The sequence below is a fragment of the Leuresthes tenuis genome, unplaced genomic scaffold (assembly GCF_036924035.1).
Source record: "Leuresthes tenuis unplaced genomic scaffold, fLeuTen1.0.hap1 SCAF_4, whole genome shotgun sequence".
Classification (NCBI taxonomy): domain Eukaryota; kingdom Metazoa; phylum Chordata; class Actinopteri; order Atheriniformes; family Atherinopsidae; genus Leuresthes; species Leuresthes tenuis.
In genome coordinates this window covers 36,955,734-36,980,904 of record NW_027325358.1, presented here as the reverse complement: position 1 = coordinate 36,980,904, position 25,171 = coordinate 36,955,734, and the positions used below count along the sequence as shown (strand labels likewise).

The 25,171-nt window shown below is 37.3% G+C and overlaps 1 protein-coding gene across 5 annotated transcripts in view; it reads left to right on the top strand.

The window, feature by feature from the left end:
- LOC140304850 (teneurin-3) overlaps window positions 1-25,171 on the top strand; it is a 207,533-nt gene that overhangs the window by 48,755 nt on the left and 133,607 nt on the right. For all 5 annotated transcript variants that reach the window (XM_072383646.1, XM_072383645.1, XM_072383644.1 and 2 more), the window contains one exon: window positions 19,380-19,647. Coding sequence is in view for 4 of the 5 variants with exons in the window: in XM_072383645.1 (XP_072239746.1) it covers window positions 19,380-19,647 (268 nt within the window). In the remaining variant the exon portion in view is untranslated. The remainder of the gene's footprint in view (window positions 1-19,379; window positions 19,648-25,171) is intronic.

Sequence of the window (25,171 nt, the reverse complement as noted above, 5' to 3'; positions counted from 1 at the left end):
GAAAGAGGACAAGTGTACCTACATTTTAAGGTATAATTTGTTTCTCTGAGTTACACTGTATGAAAGTTAGAGGAATTTGTTTGAATATCAAAAAAAGTTAAAATGATCGGTGTGCCCCTCTGCTGTCTTCTCAGTCATAAAAATCAAGAAGGAGCAAAAATGTTCATGTTTTTTAAACTGTCATATTTCAAAATTGGCTTAATATTTGAAAACGCTGAATCATTTGGTAATAGCTGAATGTCTTGTGACCTGTTTGAAGTTTGATTGGTGTCTCTAGCTAAAAGTATGCTGATGTAGTTAGATTTGAAAGAGGAGGAAGAGCTGAAAGCATTTCCCATTAATTTGAATGACGGGAAAATTTTAATAAAAGTTAAATATTTTAAAAATTATAAAAGTTATAAACACCAAAAGTCATAACATAAATCTCCTGAAGGAGCCGAACGTTTTGATACCAAAATGGTTGAAATCGGTTAAAGTATGCAGGAGTGGTTAACGGACAAAAAACATACGGAAGAACTAAGATGTTTGGAAAAATAATAACTAGAAAAAAAGCTGTTCCTGCGAAACAGCTGTGAGAATGCTTTTTAAGTTGAATGGGATTGGTTGAACATGCTCAAAAAGCTGAATCTAGTGAAAATTTAGCAGGAATCAAGTGAGTAATAGTTAAACTGGCGTCAGTGTAATATACAGCAGGGAGTGGAAGAGTGATGTCATTGATGATAGCAATGTTTGTAATCAGCTGCAGTTTAACGAGCTCTCTCCCTGTATAACCAGCAGAAATGGCTTTTTTTGGATATTATGACCTCCTGTGAGAAAACTGGAAGAGCGAGGAAAATAATTTGAAAACCATAAGAAGCAGAAGGCTTGGAGGAACGCGGCAATGTAGTTTTTATTTCAATGGAGTGAAAAAAATTTAAACGGCAGCAAGTTGAACACAGTTTAACCTGTCTCTGGGGTCAGACCAAATTTCCATTGGAGTTAGTGAGAGAAATTGAAAGGTTTCTCTCGCTTCAAGACTCATAGCTGAAATTCTGTAAATGTGAGCTCTTTAGTGGTTACATCAGCTGAAAGAGGAAAATGTACCTACATTTTAAGGTATAATTCGTTTGTCTGAGTTAAACAGTATGAAAGTTAGAGGAATTTGTTTGAATATCAGAAAAAGTTATAATGATCAGTGTGCCACTAATCTTCTCATTCATAAAAATCAAGAAGGAGCAAAAATGTTCATGTTTTGTAAACTGTCATATTTCAAAATTGGCTTAATATTTTAAAAAGCTGAATCATTTGGTAATAGCTGAATGTCTTGTGAATATTTTAAAGTTTGAATGGTGTCTCCAGCTGAATGTATGCTGAACTAGTTAGGTTGGAAAGAAGAGGAAGTTTTTGAAGAGTTGAAATTTCCATTCATTTGAATGATGGGAAAATTTGAATAAAAGTTAAATAGTTTAAAAAGTGTAACAATTATAAACACCAAAAGTCATAGCAATAATCTCCTGAAGGAGCTGAACGTTTTGATACCAAATCTGTAGAATTCGGTGAAAGATAAGTGTCAAAAAACGTACGGAATAATAATAATAAAGGGAAACAGGAAAACAATAGTGAGAATGCGAAATCAGCATTGATAAGCGTAGGCACAGCCAGCTGAGGGCCATTGGAAGCAGACTCAAGTAGTTAGTTGGGGTGGATGCCACGCCACCCATAGCACACCAAAAAGTCCCACCTCCAACATGGCACCCCAACCTCAAAACACTACTCACCACCTATGCCACACTTAACCTATGTTTGGGTATGTCATTGTTGTTGTCTTTTTGGTCAGTCCTAAAACAGTGTGCTGCATCAAAAGAGGGCCCAGTGTGTTGCCTGCATTGGGCCTGCATTGGGCAGGCATCCGAGCAGGGGCTCTACAGGAGAAACCCACCCAGCCGGTGTGTTTTTCTTTTAACTGACTTATTCATTGTTTATGTTTATTGTTTATTTATATAGCGCCAAATCATAACAAATATCATCACAAGGCTAGTGTGATGCATTGAAACAAGGGCGGCATTGCTGGGCATTGGTGCGCCGGGAAAGGGGAATGGAGCCCTGGATCACCACAGTGCACCGCCACATTCATCCACCTCCTGCTATCCATCTTGAGGCTGCAGTTTTACGGGTCTATGAGCGATAGTGAGATATTGTGATAATAATAATAATAATATGAATTCTTCACTTTATAATATTAGCAATAATAATTATAACAATTACAGTATAGTTTTATGGTAATTAGCCTGTGGTTGTGGAGGGAAAAAAAACAAAGGGAGACTGTGCAAGTTATGACGTTTTGATGTTTAGAGGTATTGTAATAGTAAAGTAGTTTTATAGTGATTTGTCACAAGAAGGTGGTAATAACATGAATGCAAAAGTTTAATTGTGGTTGAGTTTGGTTCTCATGCTAGAAAGATATTAAAATCTGCATATAAAAGTTTAAACAATGATGACCAAGTAAACTTTTGAGTTGTGGTGCCCTGCAGGGAGATGATTCAATCTTCAATGGAGACACGGTCTGAAAGTAAATAACTGTTTGTCTTATTAAGGTTGATAGCTGATAAGTCACCTATTAAGCAGAGAGATGGGGATAGTGGGATGATTTAACAGGTATACAGAGCCAAATCACGTGAACATTGTTATAACTGTGGTGTACAGTGCAATGTGAACAGGTTTCTGATGTGAAACCCTACTTTATATGGAAATTAGTTCTGTGAAGAACTATATACTTTTTGCAAATTTGGGTCCAGAAGTTGGCATCAGGAGTGAATCTTTTTTCCCATTTTATGGATGAAGAGGTCTGGTCTGATTTTACTATTGTTCTGTAGAATTTGGACAGCAGGTTTTTTTAGGGAATATAAATGACCTGTAAAGATAATGGAGAGTGTTATAAGTTGGTGGGTGTGAATTTTAGTTTACTTTTTAGCTCATATTGCAGATGAGTTACTTCACTGTCACCACACTCGTTTGTGCTATTCTTGGTTGTAAACGGTGAAAAACAATGAGATTATTTCACGTAAATAAGGTTCAAGACAGTCATTTTATATCACAGCCAAGCAGTCAGGCACAGTGGTAGCAGGGGACTTTCAACGCAGATAGTTCTTGCTATTTGTTGTCTGTCAGGACCTCAGTACTGTGTTACTGGAGCAGGCCAGTGCATTGGCCCGAGGGGCATATGGAACCTATGTCAATCAGAACTGTCACCGGCAGATCGGGATGTTGGGAGTTTGAAAGTCAAACTGTTTGGCTCTTTGTCATGCTCTTCAACAGTTCTGCTATAAGGGATGATGGATTGTGCTGCAAGGGCCGGGAGTTGCTGCAAGTGTCATGGGAGGTGAGCGTGTTCTACAGAGGCTCATGTTATTGAGCGTCTGAAGAGAATCAGTTAGACGTGATCAGTGACAAATCCTATTGGTCACGCTAAGTAAGAAATTCTGAGATTTTGAAGTTAGAGACTGAAGTTTTGCACATACAACAATTACCCTTTTTCATTTTTTTAGTTCATGAAGACCCGAAAATTAAATGAAAGTACAAGAACTGAAAGTCCAGTGCTGTCTTAAAAGGCCAGTAATAAGGAGCGTTGCAACACAGAGGTGGCATTTGTTTCAAGGCGAGAGCAAACATGGTGTAATGGCTTTCTGTTCTTCCAACAAACAGTTTGTCTTTTCCCTGCCGAGACTGAAAAGATGCCAAAAACCCTCCACTGTCCAGCCTTTAGCTGTTTTAAGACGCCAAGACAATCAGCTTGGAGCAGAAAAAGGCCATTTCTTTACCAGCAGCAGGGTGACGCCAGACTGTATTGACAATGTCTATACTGATAGCAATAGGGTACTCAGACCAAGGCAAAGAGAGAAACACACATAACACTTAGTGCTTTTTACTTTGGGACCAAGTAGGCAATTCTTCTCAACACCAGAACTAATCAATGAGTCACTAAATGAAAGGGGAGGTAGAGAAAGTGCCAAGGGAGGAGGAAAAGTACATTTTTGAACATTAGATCTGATCAATGGTGGTGAGGGGAGCAAAGGATGCGAAGAAGGAAGAAAGAAAGAAATTAGAAGATGAACCATTTAGTTTTGGATTGAAAAACAAAACAAAAACAGGGCAAGGTCAAACTGCAGAATACATTTCAAAAGAAAAGAGAGGAGGAGGGATGAGATGAGATGAGATGAGAGTAAGTCATAGATCAGGCTGATTAATGTTAGACTCATTGTAGGGATTTAAGTCTCAAATACAGAAACACACAGTTCATGTCTGAGGTTGACTGCAGAATGGAGTCTCTTAAGTAAATCAAAATGTTGTGGCAGGCTCCATACAAAGAGGCTGGGAGACAGAGGGAGAGCCAGACAAAGAGATACAGGAAAATGGAGTTAAAGGAAAGGGGTGGGCGAGAAACAGAGTGTGTACGTATGTGTGTTAGAGCTAATGCATTGTTCTGATGATGTAATGAAACAGATTGAGGGAATATTTGGGAAATCATTTTAGTACAGGGCTTGCACTTTATAAACATTGCTTTGCAAATATATTAACTCCTTTCTGTGTTTTTTCCATTCATTTTCCATTTCCATTCCATTCACTTTGTGTGGCAATCAAAGCTGACCAAATAAGTCAAATGAATTGAAATGTTTTTATTTATTTATGTGTGTTTAACTTGTTTTAGAAAATAAAAAAATCACCAGAAAAACAACAAAACTAAAAAAATGTTTGTGCATGTGGATACTTTGCTTAATAGCCCTACATCTGGTGCTGCCAGTTATCCCCAGGAGTCATGTTTAGTTCAATGAAGTCCACTTAAGTGTAACATGAAAGCAGAATCTGGGTATCCTCAGGCAATATATGGAACTCCATTTTGCCCTCGTTGCAGCCATTAGTGTGTGATTGATTTGAATATCTTCTGTGTATATGCAGTATAGATAGATAAGATGAACTGTAGTGTATGTGTGAATGGGTTTATTCGAAACACATTGTAAAGGTTAGAAAACCACTATATAAGATCTTCTTCTGGGGATTTGATTCTCTTCTCTCATTACTCCTCTGTAGGTTTGTACGATTATACATTTATTTGAGAACACTGTGACTTTCTTTTCAACACTATGACTTTAAATGTTAAACAGGCGGAAGCAGTGATTTCCTTATGTCTTTGAGAGCTGGGCGGATGGACAGTTGCATCATAAAACGTGACCTTAATGGGTAATTCTGTTTTGTATCAGGAGTTAAGGAGCTTTAAACTTTTGTTCTTTTATTATTTGATCATAGACGACTTTGTGAGGGAATTTCATATGGTTGTAGCAACCTGTGACGCAGCTTCTACTGTGTAACCAATCTTGCATAGAACATTTTTTGTATTTTTGTGTGTTCAGGAGCTGACTCCTTGAAACCAAAGTCTTTCCAGACAGCTGACTTTCTTTTCTATCCTACTGACCCAAGGACACCTCTTTGCCATTTTTTATGAGTTAAGACCTTCCTAAATAACTCCAGAAGTGCACAGTTCTCAGCATGTGCAGCTGATATATTGTACAAGGTTCTGATGGAAAGATGTACTGCTTTGACAGCACAAGACAAGAGACCCCAATGTGGCATGCCACACAATATTAATTTTTGTTCAGCTGTACAGTTTTTAAAATCGTGGGAAATCAAATCGATAACTGAAAGTGAAATTTTAACCTTACTCATATGACAGACTTCTGTTTTCTGCTGGTAAAGCTCCAGCTACAGCAAAACTATCCTGAAATTCAGTAAACAGGGTAGCCTCAAGCGGCTTAGTTACTGTTGATGTTACTTATCTTTGTATTAAATTTGATATAAAGATTAATATTTGCAATCATAAGGCTTGTAATAGTAACAAATGTCTTCAATGAATGATGTTTGTATGGTGCCCTTGGTGAGCTCATCCTTCAGTGCCTTTGCCCTCAACCAACTACAAAATTCATCATATCGCCAGTGGAACAACAACAGTAAGAACGGCTTTCATATGAAATGAAAATACAACTGTCTTTGTCAATGACATGGCTAAAATGAGAAAGTTAAAGAAAAGATCTAGTGAGCTGTCTTGGTGGGAGTGAATGAATTAGACAAAGATGATGACATAGACAGAGAAGGAAGGGAGTGAAGGGAGAGATGAGGGGTCAGTGTCCTGGTGCTACAGTCAGGCTTGAGAAATGTGGGGGACTGATGAAAGGTTCTGGGGTGAGTGGAAGATGAAACGGGGAAGAAAGAGGTCAAATAAAGACTATGGAAGGATTAGAAAGAAGGGGATAGAGATGTAACAATTTAGTAAATCATTTATACCATTTTCTGCCTTAAAGTTTAGTGCTTTATGTCCATCTTTTCATTTGATTATAGTAACTTTCCCTACCGTCAGTAAGTATATCCATCAAATAGTTTTATTGGCACAAAAGTCACTTTGGTATTTTACATTACTACTGTGGAAGAGAAACTGATCATATGTATATTTAATGCTAAATGTGTCATTTACCAGAGTGATGTCATTATGTATCTGATGTATCCATAAAATTCTACATAATTGATTATGTGTGCTTTTAATTTATGTATTTCTGCACCTTTATTTCTGTCTGTCTGTCTATAGTATTGCAGAACTGCAGAACTCATTTTAAAAATCTCATTTTTGTTGGTACTTTGAGCAATCTAAAACTGCTAACAGATGTCATTTTATATGCTTGATTTAATAGTTTTAATCCCTTGTAATGATCAGTTACACTGGTAAGCTAATATTCCCATCACCTTTGTTAAATGGAAATCTGAAATGACATATCGGCTGATGGTAATCCCAATTTCCGGCTTTTTTTACGCAGACTTCATGGTAAATTAGTCAAGGCTATTATCATGTAGAAAACAAAAGGGGACATGTGAGTGTTTTAAAACAGGCCACCTTCTTGATGGAAATTGTGAATATTACCCAAAACCACAGAGTTAGAGCTGGAAATTTACTTTTCTACCAATAAAGTCTGCACATGTATGCCAGTAAATGACTGTTAAGGTCTGTTTCTCAGTGTGTAGTTGTGACGCAGTGCCGATATTCAACTGTTATTGCTCCAGATGTCTTAGGAAGGACTCCTTTACACCTTGCTGGAGAAGATACTTTTAAATTACACTTCTCAAAAGACAAAAGTTTTGCTCACTACCTTTACTCATGTTTTTATTTTCTGTAGAAAGTTTTTAGCTATGGGCTTGTGTTAGAAAAATGATGGAGTTATACTATGAGAAAAGCTGTGATGGGGGAGGCTTCCTCCTATCTTTTTGTTCTCATAACACTGTGTAGCAAGCAAAATTGTTTTTAACTGTTGTTAATTGTTAATTGTTTTTCCCATAATATTGTGTGGCAAGTAAACATAAACTATATAAATAGCAATAATATCATTTTGTGAGTCAGACAACTCAGAGCCCGCTTCCTGACAGGTTGTGCAGACTTGTCTCCTTCTTTCAAGAAATAAATGTTTCGTGTTAATCGTATCCAGCGCCTAATTTCGAGAGAATTTTTTTGGACAGCTTGAGATAAAAAAAGGAAAGATCCAAAAGGAAAAGCCTACATCTTCAGGGCTAAATTGCTTTGATTTATGGAAATATGTTGCATTGCAAACATTGCAGACACTTTCCAGGACTACTTGTGACTAAGAGGATTGTTCTGCTAATGCTACCTTTAAAATGGTCTTGGAGTACTCATTGTCAGTCATGGCCAACTAGTGTAACTTGTTACAGTTTCCCTTTAACTTGCGCTTTTCTCCCCCTTTGTTGCCCCATCCCATGATGTTTCTTCCATGCTTCCTCTGCTCTCTGCTTTCGCTTTGCCTTAAAGGCTCCATGTCTGTCGCTTTATATTTCTTTTGTTAGAATCTTTGCTGGTGTCCCCAACTGTCTCTCCACATCTCGTTCACTTTAAAAGGTGATGTGTCTTGTCAGATGCTGCAGCCATAAAAACACCTACTTCACACCAAAGGCATTCAGAAACAGGTTACAGGGAATAATGGAGAGACAGCGAGCACCACTGTAACTCAAACACACTTAAGGTTGGATTTTAAAACTTAAAAGGAAGTTGGTTTGTCAGGGGCCCTGGAACTGCTGTGCCCAAATTTTTTTTTTTTTTTTTTTATTTCTTTTTCATTTTCATATTTTTATTAATCAAAAGTTCCATTTTTTCCCTTACATTTAACAAAAGTAGAATTGCCTTTTAATCTTAGCCTTGTAAAAACACCCTGTGCCACAATGGTTATTAAAGCCAAATGAAAAATCATTTTAGGTTTTCACAGAAAGCCTGTGAATTTGTCAGTAATGTGTGTTATTTGTGTTATGTGTATGCGTGTGTCAAAGCTCCACTCTAAAGTCAAAGTCAAATTTATTTGTAGCACATTTCATGTTTACATAAAATAAAGCATTGCAGCAGGGAGCAGAAAAAGCATTAAAAATATGTAAAATAAAATAATACAAATAAGAAATAAAATAATTAAAATGAATAAAAACAAGCAACAGTATTGATAGGTTAAAAGATACCGTGCAGATTTCATGCACAGACACATGAGAAAAGAAATGTTTTTAACCTGGATTTAAAAATGTCTACATTTGGTGACAGTTTAATCTCCTCTGGCAGTTTGTTCCACTTGTTTGCAGCATAACAGCTAAATGCTGCTTCTCCAGGTTTAGTCTGGACTCTGGACTGGACCAGCTGACCTGAGTCCTTGGATCTAAGAGCTCTGTTGGGTTTATATTCTCTGAACATATTACAGATGTCTTTTTGGGTCTAAACCGTTCTGGGATTTGTAAACCATCAGTAGGCTTTTAAATCAGTTCTGTGACTGACTGGAAGCCCGTGTAAAGATTTTAAAACTGGTGTGATGTGTTCAGATCTCTTAGTCCTGGTTAAAACTCCAGCAGCAGCGTTCTGGATGAGCTGCAGATGTTTAATGCTCTTTTTGGGAAGTCCAGTTAAAAGATGATTACAGTAATCAAGTCTACTGGAGATGAATGCATGGATGAGTTTCTCCTGGTATTTTTTGGAGACAAAACCTTTAATTCTGTTTCTGAGTTGGTAAAAAGCTGCCTTGGTGACAGCTTTGATGTGGCTGCTGAAACTCAGATCTGAGTCTATCAACACTCCAAGGTTACGAACTTGGTCAGTGATTGTAAGGGCCCGAGTCTCAAGGTATTTACCAATGCTGACAGGTGGCCTGAAAGTAGGGAAAATTAGCATGAGGCAGTAGTTTGAATGAAAAGACAAAGGACGTAACCACTTCTGCAGGTTTTTCACAAACAATGCACATATTTGTGAATACAGATGCAGCAAGTTTCTTACAGTGATGAGCAGCACATTCCAGGCTTACAGACAAGCAGATGTGATGGCGGTTCAGATAGCCTTATCCTCAAGCAGCTATTCTCACAAAGATAGCAGCCTATAAACAGAAAACTGACCATGATTTTCAGTCACTTTCAGGTCAGTAGTTTAGAATATTGGCCCAAAGCTTGAGGTTTCTGTGGGGGCACTTAAAAAATTATTGACTTGAATTCAATTGAACATTTCTCTATAAGCCCCTGAAGGGAAATTTTATTGTGTTAATTGTTTTCAAAGAGTTGAAGTTGAACGGAGAGTGATGTCGTTTTATTTGCATCTTAGCAACAATTTAGATGATGATGTCACACACACCATTAGCAGGTATCTATTTGTAGACACCATGGACTGGAAGCCACAACCAACAGTTCAACATCTGTTCACTATCACTATCCTATCAGTGGCACTAGCATTAGTAACTTTTTTTAGTTCATATTTGTTCTTACAAGGTTATTATTTGGTTTAATTCCTATAAAAACAAGTCACCATAACTTTGTTGTTATGTTACATAAATATCATTACAATGGAGCTATCGTACCTTCAAAACACACCATCACTGACTCTAGTTTTTTTTCTTTTCTTTTTTTTAATTCTGATGCATGAGAGGGGCACTTTCTACCTAGTTGCCACAAAGGCTGCCCACGGAAAGGGAAAGGGGCCTGCCTCACTCGCCTCTCTTGCTGGGAGTCCAGAGGTGGAATGAGTTTTCATGCTTGAAGAAACAGAGTCTTAATTCTTCCCTGACCCCTTTCACTGTGTCGAAGACTCTCCGGTTCTACAGGAAATTTCCCTCTTTCTCTAAATGTGTCATTTTTGCTCTCCTTTTGTCTGTGCCTGCCTCAGCCTCTTGCTGTGCCTCTCTTCTCCATTTGTTTTTGTCCTGTCTCATCTAAATTGCACATACCATTGTCGTGCTTCCTTAAATTTTTTATGTCCTGTTCTTTCTGAACCTGCTTTTCTTCTCTTTCTTGTTCAGTTTTCTATCAGCAATGATGAAGTTTAAAGGGTTGAACATAGATCTCCATACCCTGTATTGGTGCATTGCAAAGCACATGGTTATATGTCATGGTGTTGCCACTGAGGGGCAGTCTCGTGTGCAGCAATCTGGGCTGCTCCCATGGGCTGCTTTTAGTTTAGTTGGTGCTGTTGTGGTTCTTTCGCTTTATTGTGCTTTGGAAAAGGCAGAAGTCAAAGTAAACAGTATTTAAGGGACTGGTGTGAATAATTTAAAACTCATTAAAGCAGTAATGTTGCTTCAATTAAAAAAAAGTAGAATAATTCACATATGCCTGCTGTTTATCTGTAGGTACACAAAGTTCTAATACTTTAAACTTCATGCTTTGACACTGTCGCATAATAGTGTGAAATTCACCTCCAACTCAGACCAAATCAAATTATATTGATTGATATTCTTCATATTTAGACTAACTCAATTTAAAATTATTTGTGTTAAAGCTATGTCATTAGCTTAGAACAGACTTGTTTGCAAATGGGGACAAAATATGAAAATAATTATAGCCTATTCTAAATTACCTAAATTTATAATAATCTATTCCTTCAGCTGAGATGTTTTTAATCAAATACTGTGTTGTTCAAAAAGTTGAATTTTGCGTTAGTGTTGATGACATGCTAAAAATAAATATTATATGAAGATTAAATTTAGCACTTAAAATCCCAACATATGATCAACATGTGTGGCTGGCTTTAAAATTAATTCAATTCAATGATTTCCTATCGTCTAAATTTGAATTCAACAGCAATCAGCGGCTCTCAGTTTAATTATTATTGTCAAGCATCAACAAAGATTCAAGAGCTTAGTTCTACCTAAAGACAACTGAGGGAGGATTCATTTCAACTCTAAACAGAAACGGTTCTGTATAGGGTAGCCGGAGTTTCCAAACTCTGACTTTGGGCTGAACATACCACGCTAAGCCATGCATTTAGCTTCATAGTACACCTTATTGTTATTCATATTCACTTTATGCCCTATTCATATTTGTATTACATTAAATATAGTTTTTTTTTTTACAAAATACCACCATTTGAATACCTTAAATATGACTGCAATAATAATGGTTTATATTTTTACAAAGTAATTGAGAAAAAATATGTGCACAGTTTATTTTAGTCTTTTGCTGTGCCCAAAACATACAGAACTTATCGAGCTGTTAATTTAGTCTACAGATCAACCCACTAATCGCAAAGGTAATCAATTTGTTCACTCTACCATTGAAAATACCTCGTACATCTCCACTGAGATGCTTTTTACTGCACATTGACCAGTGCGTCACACTTCGGGGTGTGCGACAAAGTGAGATTAATGGCTCAGTCAACTATGTTGACCTGAAAGCAAAAATTTTTAATGGCATAAACCTGCCTGGACCACCACGGTAACTTTGGCTGAACTCCTAATCTGCTCAGGAGCTGTTTACGTTCAGAGTTCTGGACCTAATCGTTTGAAAAAAGATTCCTGAGGGATCGCAGACAACAAACACTGACTGAAACAAAATTTAAGTGTCATCAGGCAGAAATATTGAAATTTGATCGCGACCGCGAAACACAATTAGAAGAGCTTGAGGTTTGACAACTGATGAAAAAATGTTAAAACTCAACCACAGAAGAGAACACCAGAGAATCACATTTTTAACATTTTTATCAGCAAATTTATCCACAATATCATTTGATTTAGTGACATCTTTTCAGTATTAGATCTACTAAATATTTGACGTGTCATTACGTTTCAAACTTAAAATCATCCATTTTGAACAGAGCAAAGTGTGGAATTGGAACAAATCGTGATGTAGATTCTCAGCTCAAGGAATGTGTTAGAAATCCCGACCTGTTGACCTCAACTTTATTTCATAAAAGACTTTGCATTTACAGCAGTTGCTCTTTGCTTTTCTGTAGGAACCATGTTTTTAGTTATAATGCATAATGTGTTTTTATATCTGGTCCTGATTTGCTAAACATATTTGTTCTGCTGATATTGGATTTACTACAGATTAGAAAAAGAACCAGTCAGAGAATCAATAAAAATTCTCTTTTGATAGAGATTTTAATTTTCCAAGTCGTTATGGGCCAGTGTCAGAGCTAAATGACGCTTTATGTGCAGCTGTTGTGATTTTTGTATGTGATTTCATGTATTAACTTGTATTAACAATTTGCACTGGCAGCAGTTCTCTGCAGCAGCCTTCAGTCTTCAGTCTTCAGCTTTCAGTCTTGATTGAGGCAAATGTTTTTTAAATATTTTTTGACACCTCTCCATTCATTATCCAATAACCTTTTTATGTGAGTGCATGTAGTGCATGGAGAGGAAAGGCTGAGTTAGCAAAGAAAGATCAGAACAGCTATCATTGTATCTGTTGCCTCTCAACAAAGAAGGCCTGATTGTGTTGAACTTGTACTCCCCTCTGAAGAAGAGCTGTGAATATAAGCACACCTGAGGGTTTGCATATTTACTGCTAAATCGTTAGTAACAGTTTGCTTGATTTTACTCAAAAAAAAAAGTTCCTTCATGCAGGAATTCAGCAGTATAATGAAGCTGAGAATATCTTATGATTTACACAAAGCAGACAACGTGTTTCCTCAATATGCAGACATGTGACAGCTGGTTGAGTCAGCTACTGATTTTAACATAATTTAAGATGACTGAGACCTCTTCAAATGTTTTACTCACTCAAGAAAAAAAGAATGGAGCTCCCTAGAGAGAATCAGCCGAGTGGTGTTATTTAGGAGAGCGTTTTATACGTTGAATAGAGCAGAGTCATGGCTATCAATATGAACTCAGTTTACACTTGACCTCCCTGTGGATCTCTGTTCTGGCCCATTACCATATGTAAAGCATTTAGTGTTGCCACACAGTCACACCTGAGAACTCAGTGCTTTAAAATCCTAAGAGTGAAAAACAAGCCCTTCTACCACTTTGATCCTGTTGAGTTACCGACCAGGACTTCCTGCTTAGACAAGATGTCCTCTCCTAAGAGCACATGTAGTGTTAGTTGTCTTTCAAGAGATTTTCCAGCATGTCAATTTTTTTCACACATTCATTCTTTTGTTGTCCTTCATTAGAGGTTTGCTTTGCTCGCTTCACATTTGATTTGCTTGGGTCTGTTGGAAGAGCTGCTGGTGTGCGGGTTTAAAATCATCAAAAGAATACAGACCTGTTTCCCTTTACTGTGTGTAGGATATAAATCATTAAGGACTCAAGCTTGGTTGATTCCTGTTGTGAAAGTCCTTTAACTTACCAGTTAAGTTTCAAACTAACATGGAAATAAGCTCTTCTTGTGTAAAAAGGTTTTTGCTAATTTTATGCCAAAATCTTCTAAGTTTGCAGTCTTCCTGTCTTGCAGTTTATGTTGTGCATGTATTAACTTCAAATCAGAAAAGGCTGTTTTAGAGATAAATTAGAACATTTCATTTGTGGGTTGTCTTGTAGTTTCCGTGATTGCTCATCACATAAATCATAGCATATGAAAATATGCAGTTGTATTCTTGTTAGATTCTGTAAAATGACATCAAATTTACTTGAAGTCACTTTAAATTTTGGGGTGTCCTCTGAAGGCATCAGTCTCTTCAACACTGTTGAACTGGTGCCACCTAATGCTGACTGACCCATCAAGTCAGTCAACTGATTAATTATTAATTAGTATTTATTTATTGGAAGTTGATGCCACCTTTCAGAAACAAAGGATCGTCAGTTGAAAAGTCTGTGTGTAAAATCATGTGTAAAAGAGGCTATTGCCAAGCTAGGTTAGTGAGAAGACAAACTGATTATGGATATATTGCAAGCAACACTGCACCATGAGTGATATTTATGTGTTGTTCCACTTGTGCTATGTGTACGAGTACTTACTATGCAACATCAAAAGTGAGAATATGAGGCTTTTTAGCTCTGGAACCACCTATGGGAGGCTTCCTCAAATATTTTGCTCCTGAACTATTTGGTTTTTCAGATGGTCAACTCTATTCATTTGTTATGTACTGTTCTTAACTATTCTGTTAACATGATAGTGTACACATAATGAGTTCTACTCAGATAGTCTTCCTGGATAAATGTAGCCTGTTAGTATTCCACAGTACACTGTCTGGAGAGATACATAAAAACTGACTTTCCTTCATCACCAGTTTAATTTCTTTCCATTTCTCAAATCTCTTTAGAGTCTTCATGGTAGAGTGCATTATTCTATATTTCTCACGATCTGTTGCTCTATTTTTGTCTTCACTTCTGATCTGTCTTATTCTCATCTTTTCTCTCACCAGGTGTATATATTAACATTTCTACTGAAATCAAGCACATAGTATGCTCCAGAGCCATTAAAAATCCATTGTGTGCTGAAGCACAGGGGGCTTGAGTGTGTGTGCATGATTGCTTAATTATAATAATCATTATTATTTTCTGTTGTTATTATTATAATTGTTATTATTGTTATCATCATAATTATCATTGTTATCATTATTATTCTTAGTAGTAGTAGCATAGTTATTATTATTATAACCTTTATTTGACAAAGAAAGTGTCTCATTGATATCAAAGATCTCTTTTGCAAAAGAGTTCTGGCAGTGACAGCATCTGGAAGAAATCCCATTCCTCTGTTTAACCCATTCAGACCTAAAGCTTTGTACAAGAGAAAAAAAAAATAGAAACATGAAATTAAATTAATTTTAGAAAATCATTTCATAGCTTTTGTTGTAAACTGATTACTGACTTTACCCACTCCAGGTCATCCTGGCTTCGATGAGTCAAACACAAATCATCCTAACAGTGTAATGTTTTTTTAACAGTCTGTTTTTAAGACAACTTAAGTAAGCCTTATTCTGAAACAGAACATATCTGTCAGCTAACAAAACTAACTTAAACTTTAAGCGTGATCTCTATACCATCACAAAAGAAAAAAAGTTAATAACCACCACTGGACTGTGTGTTGTGAATTATTGTCATGCATAGAGTTCATGACAGTGAAGCAGCAACAACAAAAGGCAAAGGGATATATACAAGCCAAGGAAACTACCTGCATCAATCTTGTGTGCTTGATAAGTCTTGTGTCCTTCAGTGTCCTAGCTGATGAACCTACGATTTCATTCTTAGACTACAGCTCTACAAATATTGTTTGTCTCTAACTCACTGGTACATGAATGATTGAACGTTACACTCGTCAACCTGCCAGTCTCTTCCCACTGACTGCTCTTTTAAAATGTTTTGCCACAACCTGTCTTTCATATGAGGACATATCTCTCTTGGCACACATACACACACACTATCAAACTTTTTTGTCAAATTAAGCAAGTCAGCATGTTGTCCGCGCATTATGTCCACTGTTAAAAAAAATACATGCAGCGCTTGCTCTGTAAGTGGGAGAACCACAATGTGTCATGGGTCAAGCAACAAGGACGTTCATACTCTTGCACAGATTCATGCTATGTGTACCAGACAGCCCTAATGATTCCTGCTCACTTGCTTCGCTGCGAGGGCATATTGAGACCATTTCACAATACTGCTTACCCTAATTTTTTGCAAGGAGATGTTTTTTTGTGCTGTGGCACAGACAGAAGATTGAAGAGCCAGAAACAGGTGCCTGTGATCCACCCATTTTTCTTGTAGCACCACAGAAACAGCTGGAGGGGTACAAGAGATGGGCACCTTTCCTAAATGAATCAATCCTGTTGTTCTGATCCAGATTATTTAGATAATTTCTTTTCAGATCTATTTTTTATTAAGGAGATTAGCAACAGTGACATTGTGAAGATTAATCTGAACCCAGTGAGTAGTTTTAGAAAGTTTTAGAAAACGACTTCTTGCCCCTAGAAGTGAGTATGTGTGTGTGGTTGTTTGTCTTCGTTTGGCCCTGTGATGGACTGGCAACCTGTCCAGGATGTACCCCACCTCTCTCCCAATGACAGCTGAGATAAGCTCCTGCCCTCCTGTGACCCTGAATTGGATTAAGTAGTTATATAATATCTTTTGTTTGGTCACTTTTAAACAACAACAAAAAAGACACTAAGGGTGCTGATAAACAGCATTGGTAAAAGTAGAATTAGCATTTGTGTGTGGTATGCTTCCTGGTGTAAGAACCTTAGAAACCCACTGATTTAGTTCTCTTGCTCAATTATGAAGCTTTTTCAGAAGAATTAAACATGTGGAAATCCAAATTAGTTATTACTTTGCATATTAGAAATCCACATGATGGAAAATTGAGAACCTTTGCTCAGCTTAAAGCTGCATTTGAAACTGAAGACAAAGACTTCGTGAAATATGTGCAAATAAGATCACAATTAAGCAAATACTTTGGAGAAGTTCGACTGCACAATATGGGTATCACTGATTCCAATATTTTTTGGCACTGCAAACAAGATCAGAGTACCTCATATCATCTGGTTTGGTCATGCAGTATGAAAAAAACATTTTGGTAAAATATTCTACAATCTTTAGGTAAAATTGTTGGTTGTACTCTTCATTTTGATGTGGCTGTATGCCTTTTGAACTGTAATGTTAATGGAGCGTTGTCCATAGTAATAACTGGACATATTACAGATAAAAGACCGATGGCAAAGAACTGGAAGGATGTAGATTAACTGAAAGATGGAATGTGGCTGCAGACGTTCTCAGAAATTATTTCCATGGAAGGTACTGTATCCCACCTAGGGATGGGAATTGTTAAGAATTTAGCAATTCCAATTCCATTATCGATTTCGCTTATCAATTTGGTTCCTTATCGGTTCTTGTATCTATTCTCATCCAGTTATATATAGTACAAATATAGTACGAATGGCTTAATTTCAAGTATGCACCAACATTTGATCATTTTACTTTTCCCTGCCTTGATGAAAGGGGTAGCCACAGGTATGCGGGAGCCTGCCTCTGGTCCTGCCTCACTCTTGCAGTCCTCGCCAACTAAATATTAATATCAGATGGAAATTATTCATACAGAATGTCGCTAACAGTATTACAGTCAACAGGACCTGGAAGTTTTACGTTACAAGGCTCTCAAGTTTTGAATGCAGGCAAGAGTGACCCCCCCCCCATATTTTATCCAAATATCAGATCGGTCTCCAATCTGTCATCTCACACACCAACACTTCTAAAACACTCTACATTTTTTTGTGTGTTTGTTTGTTTCTTTACTATTTGATTAATTTGATTTACTGTGTATTGTGTTAATTCAATTTAATTCAGTTTATTTATATGGCACCAAATCACACTAATTGACTAATTGTCATCTCAAGGCACTCAGTGATACAGTCCAATTCATTGTAATCATAATCCAATCAAATCCAATTCACTAAATTAAATATTAGTCCAACTCATACATACAGAGCTTATTCAAAAAACAATTTCCTAGATAAGGAAACCAACAGATTGCACCAAAACCTCCAAACTTCCAACCAATCTCCCGTCCTGAGCGTGCCTGTGGCGACTGTGGAAAGGAACGACTCCCTTTTAACAGGAAGAAATCTCTGGCAGAACCAGAACCAGGAAGAAACCTCTGGCAGAACCAGACTCAGGAAGGGTGCCCATCCGCCTCGACCAGCTGGGGTTTGAGAAGACAGGAAAGAGTTGACAACAAGCACCGTAACACCATTCACAAAATATAGTTTATTTTTCTCCACCGTATATAGACACGAGTTGGTATAGTATATAGCTGTCTTTCTTCAGTTTGTTGATGTAGTTTAAGAAATTTATGATAACAAATGTCCCACTGCACTGAGCTACACAATGCTGTTCTTGTGATTTCAGATTGGATGTCATCCTTTAAACACTAAATGGGCTGTAGATATTAGTTATCATTGTTGCCAAACTGCTTCATTTTTGGAAGACACATTTTAGTTGATTTTGTCTCTGGATATCTGCCGAGGTATTCTGTTTGATTGGAACCATGTTCGAGTTGGATGTCACTTATTAGACAATATTGGTGTAGCCCCTTCACATCTACTCACACTCAATGTGATATCAGTGGAATTGTTATATTTATATTTTCTTTTTTATATTGTATATTAATTCAATTCCCATAATTATAATAATAATTGCATAATGTAACTGTATGTGCAGCTTTTCAGCATCAGTGTGTGAAAGGTATTTAGATTTACATTTGCACTGTGGCACAAAAATATAGTCATAAGTTAATGATGCCTTGAAACCTCAAGAAATACTTTTGTGCGGGTGTGCGCGTGCACGTGTGTGTGTGTGTTTGTGTTTGTGTGTGTGCATATGCAAATGCATACATGTCTGTGTGTGTGTGTGTGTCTATGTGTGTTGTATTTAACACGAAGCCTTAAAGAATTGCATTACTGGAACAATTACCCAGTTGGCAGTGCAGCATATAGCTGTGCTTCCTCTCAAGCCAAAAGGTCTTCCTGAATGAATCTCTTACACCTCTCAACTACTGTATATATCTTCTTTCCTCATTCTGTGATTTCTGTTCTCTCCAGTGTGGGCTGTAGAGACAAAATAAGAGCAGGCTGGGAAATGGAGATATGATGCTCTTTAGGCCAATCAAATCTAGCATTGACATTCATTTACCCCAGAGCACCTAGTGGACAGACAAGAGAGCAGGAAAAAAACAAAAAGGAAAAGTTTCAGGTCAGCTTTGAGCAAATATTTTTAGAGAAACCCAGCAGTATTTTGTTAAGCCTAGTGACTGATCAGTATTAATTCAGAAATGAACCCAGTACAATTTTAAATGAGAGTTCTCAACACCTTCAAATTGTAATGAAGTCTCCACAGTTAATGCTGACTTCAACTGTTTCTTATGGTCAGTCAGAATCAACACACATAATTTGATTCTGGTATTTTGTGTCCATCTAACAGTACAATAAATTATGGTCAGTGAAGACAGGATATAGGACATTTATTTCCCACATGGTCCATATTCGTAAAATATTTACAATAATTCATCAAAGTTGATGCACTGCACCCCTGGCAATGGAGGCAGTCACAGAATGAAATTGGTAGATGTGCGTAGTTAATTTTTTTTACATATATGTGGTACATTCTTTAAACCACCCTCTCAATTGTTGTTGACAGAAAACCCGTCAAATCATCATGGACCAGCCTTGCCTCCGTTGCCCCCCTCTCACCGCCAGCAGCCATCAGTTACAGCTCTCAACCAAGTCTTGAGCTCCACACACCACGCTGGCCACTCTCTGAATTCGTCGCGGCAACTAACCCCCCCTACTGGAAGCCCGGCCCCTGTGGCTGGCCAATCACCAGCCGAACTGCAGACCACATCCCCCGAGAGTGTCCCGCTGCAAGACAGCTGGGTGTTGGGTAGCAATGTGCCTCTGGAAACAAGGTATGTTTCACTTTATCTCTTAATGACATTTGTGTTTCTATTACTCATTTGATTTATCTGGTACTTTAACCTAAACTGAAAACCAAGTGTTAATGAGAGTACACGTTCCTGTGGTTCTCCTTTGCTGCTTAACTTTTGCTCAAACAGGTCCCCAGTTGTACAAAATGTGGTCTGTCTGTCAGGTAGTCAAGCTCTGTTTTCCAGAGCTTCTTTGATATGACTACAGGCTGAAGCATGGTATTCACTACAGAAATCAAATAATGGGAACCTCACAGTTCTGCCAGCTGTGTCCAGATGAAAGTCAGCTTGCTCATGCAAGTAGATGACACTTACAACTCCAGCTCCAGGGTTGTAAGTGTCAAGCTGCTTTAGGCTCAGATGGTTGCTTACTTGATCATTTTTGGTTGTCCAGTTACATGGGACATCTGGTCTTCAGTTGTTAAGGGCAGATAGATGGTACGGGAACTGGGAATGTTGTCATCAACCTTTTCTTGTTTCAAGGTTAAAAAGGTGTTGCAGAATCTTTTATTGCTTATCTACATCAAGACCTTACCTAAAGTTCACCATCTCAAACTTGCAGCCTTGTTCAGGTTTAATCTTTCTGGCCTCCTCTTATCTGACTGATGTTTATGTGTGAAAGTACAGAGGCAACAAGAGGGATCCACTGCTGATACACTTCCTGATCCTATATTTGTCATTATGTGGGGGAAAAAAACATATAATACAATGTATATATATACATATGAATGAAGCAGGATGTTGTTCACTAGCTATTATCATAACTTTAGACATGCCAACTCAATTTTCTACTTTCTAGTTTTGTGAGAGCACACACATGCACACAACAGCATAGTTCTAATCCTTCTTGTTTTGTTCCCATTGTTACTAACTCAAAGGCCCAGTGTAAATAGTACTAATGTGATGTGAATGCAGGTCTATCAGATTAGTTATGGTTGGCATAATGCTACTCTCAGCTAAGCTGACTTTGGTTACAGTCATTTTACACTTGATTATCCTCATTCTCTCTCTCTCTGCTTTTACGGATGTGCAGTTGTACAATCATGCAAATACAGCCCGTTTTCAACCTTGATATTTTGTGTGCTTTTGTGGAGTTCCATGATTAAGATACACCAATTGCAGTGTTACTTCAAACTCTATTGTTTAATTAATTAATTCCATCAAGCTGGCTATACAAAGCTGACTAATGTGCACTGCTCTTGAGAAGGAAACATCAGGTGACATTAAGAGAGGCAGGAGGTAGAGCAGCCACCTGCCAATCAGAAGGTCAGTGGTTTGACTCCAGGCTTCTCCAGGCCACATGTCAAAGTGTCCTTGGTCTGTGTATGAATGAGAACAAAAATGAGTGAATGAAATGTGAAAGCGCTTTGTGTGGTCAGGTTGACTGGAAAAGCACTATACATGTACAGTTCATTTACCATGTGAACTTTGGCTGTGATAAAGTTAGCAAGACAGAACATTGAAGCACATAGTTTGCATGCTAAATTAGGCAGCTTGGTGTTTGATTATAGCATGTTATTTATAATGCACGTCATCATTTACATTCTTAAGAAATAACAACCACATCCACTTCACTGCATATCCAGATTAAATTGAATTTATTCTTATTTGTTTAATTTTTAGAGAATTTTTTATTTCCATATTGTTTTTAATTAGGTGTTTCCTTGTTTTATTTTTCCAATAAAATTATTTCATTTTCATTTAATTTTTCATCACTATTATTTACCCTTTGCATTTTTCCCATGTCCATTTATTTCCATATATCTCTTTTTTCATTTTCCTGCTTAAATTAAGCAAAGAAAGAAATAATAAGGAACTGAATAGATTAGAAAATAAGAAGTAAAAATGAAATGACAAATTGAATCAATGATCATACATGATATGATTACACATATCATATAATAATATATTGTAGTTAAAATAATTGTAGTTAAAAATACAAATATTAATTTACACCTCAATCTTATGCCGTAATAATTGTCAAAACTACTCTTTTTAATGTTTTGGTGCATTTGTTAGCACATTAATTAGTTCAAGAGATTTTTTTTTCTCTATTTATCGTTAGTTGTTTTTGTCAGTTTTGGTCCTCCAGACTTTAGAGTGTACCACTTTGTCAGGATTTTTAGAGAAGATTGGAATGGTTTTCAATGTGTGCTCTTTGTAAAGCTTGAACAAAAGGTATTGAAGAGCAATTAGAACAATTGGATATTTTGTGTTGTTTGAGCATATCGATATTACTTGCATAGTTTTATTAATGATGTTTATGCTTTGCTCTTGTCGGAGGCGCTTCTGGTATGCAAGGCCTGGAAAAATGGCCCCGGGGGGATTTTTAGTTGTTCTTCATGGAGGAAGTTGCAAGCTAAGGTCTAGCTCCAGTATACTTCTGTTGCTTTTAAGTCCTCCAAAGTTTTTTTTTCCATTTTTTACCAGTGTATATAGGCTTTACACCAGGGAAGATTACTCCTGACTCCTCCACCCCTTGGCCACTTCTCACGATTTTGATTCCAATTTCTTTTTTGAAAGTCTAATTTTCTATAATTTAAACTATACACAATATTTTTTGCAATTGTTTTGTTTTTATTATGAAAAATGCAATTGTTTTTACATAAAATTTAAGTATGAATAATCTGTACATATTCCCAAAGACAGAACCAGGTCACAACATTTCTCCTTTTCCAAAAATAGAAAAAAATGCTCCAGAATAATGGACCGAGGCACTGTATTTCTACAAATCCAAATTATAATGGATTACATTATTTCCTTTTATGCACCACATTATAGTTATTTAACTTCTTCATGTGAAAGAGATGGCCTCAAGTTGTATAGAACAGGACGGGGAGTATTTAACTCACTCCATCAGCTCTATTGGGTTTTCTGTGACCACTAACTGGTGATTATCAGATTAAGTGGACACTTGTTACACTGCTGTATAAAACAGATAATCTTCACAAGACACACCTTCTATGAATTGGTCACCAGGAAATAGCATAAACAATTCGAATAAAAAACATTAAAATGTTCTTGTCTTTTTAATTTCTCAGTATGATTTAACATTATCATAACATAACACGGTCTGTAATGTAAACTAGAAAATTTCTGAAGAAATTTTGATGGGTGCCAAGCTGCTGCCCGTCTTCTGCCCGTCCACACAGACACACAGAGAGGCTATGGTGAAGCTCAAGCATTAGATACTTCAAATCAAATCAAATCACTTCAAATCTGAAAAATTAGATTTTGGGTTGTTCTGGTGAAACCTGCCTGCTTTATACAGCATGAGTGAGGCTAACCACACAGAAGGAAGGCCTGAGCCAGAGAGAGACAGAGGAGGACAGGCTGTGCCCCCTGAGAACAAACAGCTGTTTCAATGGATTTATAAGTCACATTGAAAAAAAAATTTAACTTTTCAATAAGAGAAAGGTCTGCTGAAGACACTCATGTCATTTATGTGAAGGTCCTGTTTAAAATACAGGTTTTATAGCAGTTTGAATACAGCCTTCACTATCAGCTTAAAGGAGAGAAGGAGGGCCTGTTTATAATGGAAATGTGTGATTTTGCTCTGAATCTGAGGTGATTTGAGGGAGAAACATATGTTAAAGTACAAAGATGGAAAGAAGACATAAATAGCATCATCTCAAGCAAGAATTTATCCAGTTTTAACAGAAATAGTGGATGTTAGGGAGATTTGGGCCTGTGATTAGTGTGGAGGATGACTGTGGATTTCCCTGTATTTCTAATGGAGAGGGACAGTGCTGATTCTAAGGTCATTTTCTCAAAAACCATTTTAGTAATGAGAGAGAAAAATACAAGCACACCTCTGCAGACCCAGACGCACGTTTTGAGGTATCATATGTGTGGGTTCGAGCTCCAAACTGCCTCTTTAAGGCCTTCTCAATGCATTTTCCCCATTGACAATTTTCCCGCTTTTTCCCATTTATCCGCTTTTCCTTTCGAGTAATGAGAGAGATAAATACAAGCACACTTCTGCCCATCGGCGCGCACGCAGCGATGTGTTTTTTATTTTAGTCGGACCTTCGCTGCGGGAGGAGTAGCGTGCCGAAAAACGGAAAAATAATAAGTATTCACAATAGTAATATGTGTGCCCTGCCTTTGGCATTGGCACCCATAATAAGTTTATGTCACTAACAAATATTGTGAAATAAGCTTTTATTGCAATTCTAAATCACCTGAAATCCATCCATCCATTTTTTATTCTCACTTAATCCGTTGGTCGGGTCGCCAGGGGGGCTAGAGCCTATCCTAGCGGTCATCAGACGAGAGGCGGGGTACAACGGGGTTAAATCACCTGAAATATAAAACCAAATGCCTTGGGTTGCTGTTTGGTTGTTTGACAGGGTACAGGGTCTCATTGTTTTGATTAAGTACTTATAAGACTACACACAAAACAGAGTAACATTTGACACCTTTTTGCAATGTTCAATCAGTCACTCCCCCTCTGACTCCTGCATTATTTTTTCTGTCTTCATTCTCTTTTGTTCTTCTCTTCACATCTTGCCTAGTGGCAAGTATTAAATGAGGGGTCCTTGTTATAATAGATTGTAGTTGTTAATCACAGCCTTGTTAGAGAGCAGTCTAATTGTAAAGATAAATGCTCATTAGCCAGGATCATGTCATCCATTGGACATTGTGACCTTGGTAATTGCTATAGGCTACTGCCAGCAGTTGTTTTCAGCAAGGACATGTCTACCTCTCTTTTCTGGAATCAAACAAAAACTGTGTGGCTTCATGAGGAAACAGAATTTTTTTAACATTGTACAGTAGAATGTCCCTCAGTTGGCGACTTCTGTTAAACCAGAAATGACCCCAGTGAGAAATTAGGCCTTAAAATTTTTTTAGATAACCTTTAACGACAGTTTAATAAGTTTCATCTTATACAAGAATGGTTCGTTTCCTATTCACTTTCCCTGGACATCCAGACTGAACTTGAAATCGTCAGCATTTCCAGATACTGCAGATTGGGCTTCACATGGTAAATTTACCATTTGTCACAAATTTGGTTCAGGTTTCACTGGGGTTATAGTCGGGCTTACCTTGTTTTGCAAAATAATTTGAATCTTCATACCTAAATGAGATTTATCACACTAAGTTTTTCAGGTTCATAGTTCACATGATTTGTTCCTGTCAGGATCCTCAGACTCAGAACACAGACGCATCACAAGTCTTTTCGGATTCAAAGAGATGTTTATTATTCAAACAGAGCAAGGCAGGGCGAGGATCTCCAAACAGAGCAAAGTAATGGGCTAAGAAAAACCTGAGCTCAGTATCTATGGCGGAGGACGAGTGCAGCTATCAAAGTTAACAAACAAATCTCTCCACGCTGGGAGGAAAACAGAAACGCTATGAACAATTTAACAAAACAAAGACACACTCTCCTAATGAGGCAGATTTAACAAAGGACGCACTCGAAAAACAGAGGCTCTATAAAACTTTAACTATAAACGTAATACTCACCTGTAACGCGGTGACTATGAAAAGTTACAACGAAAAA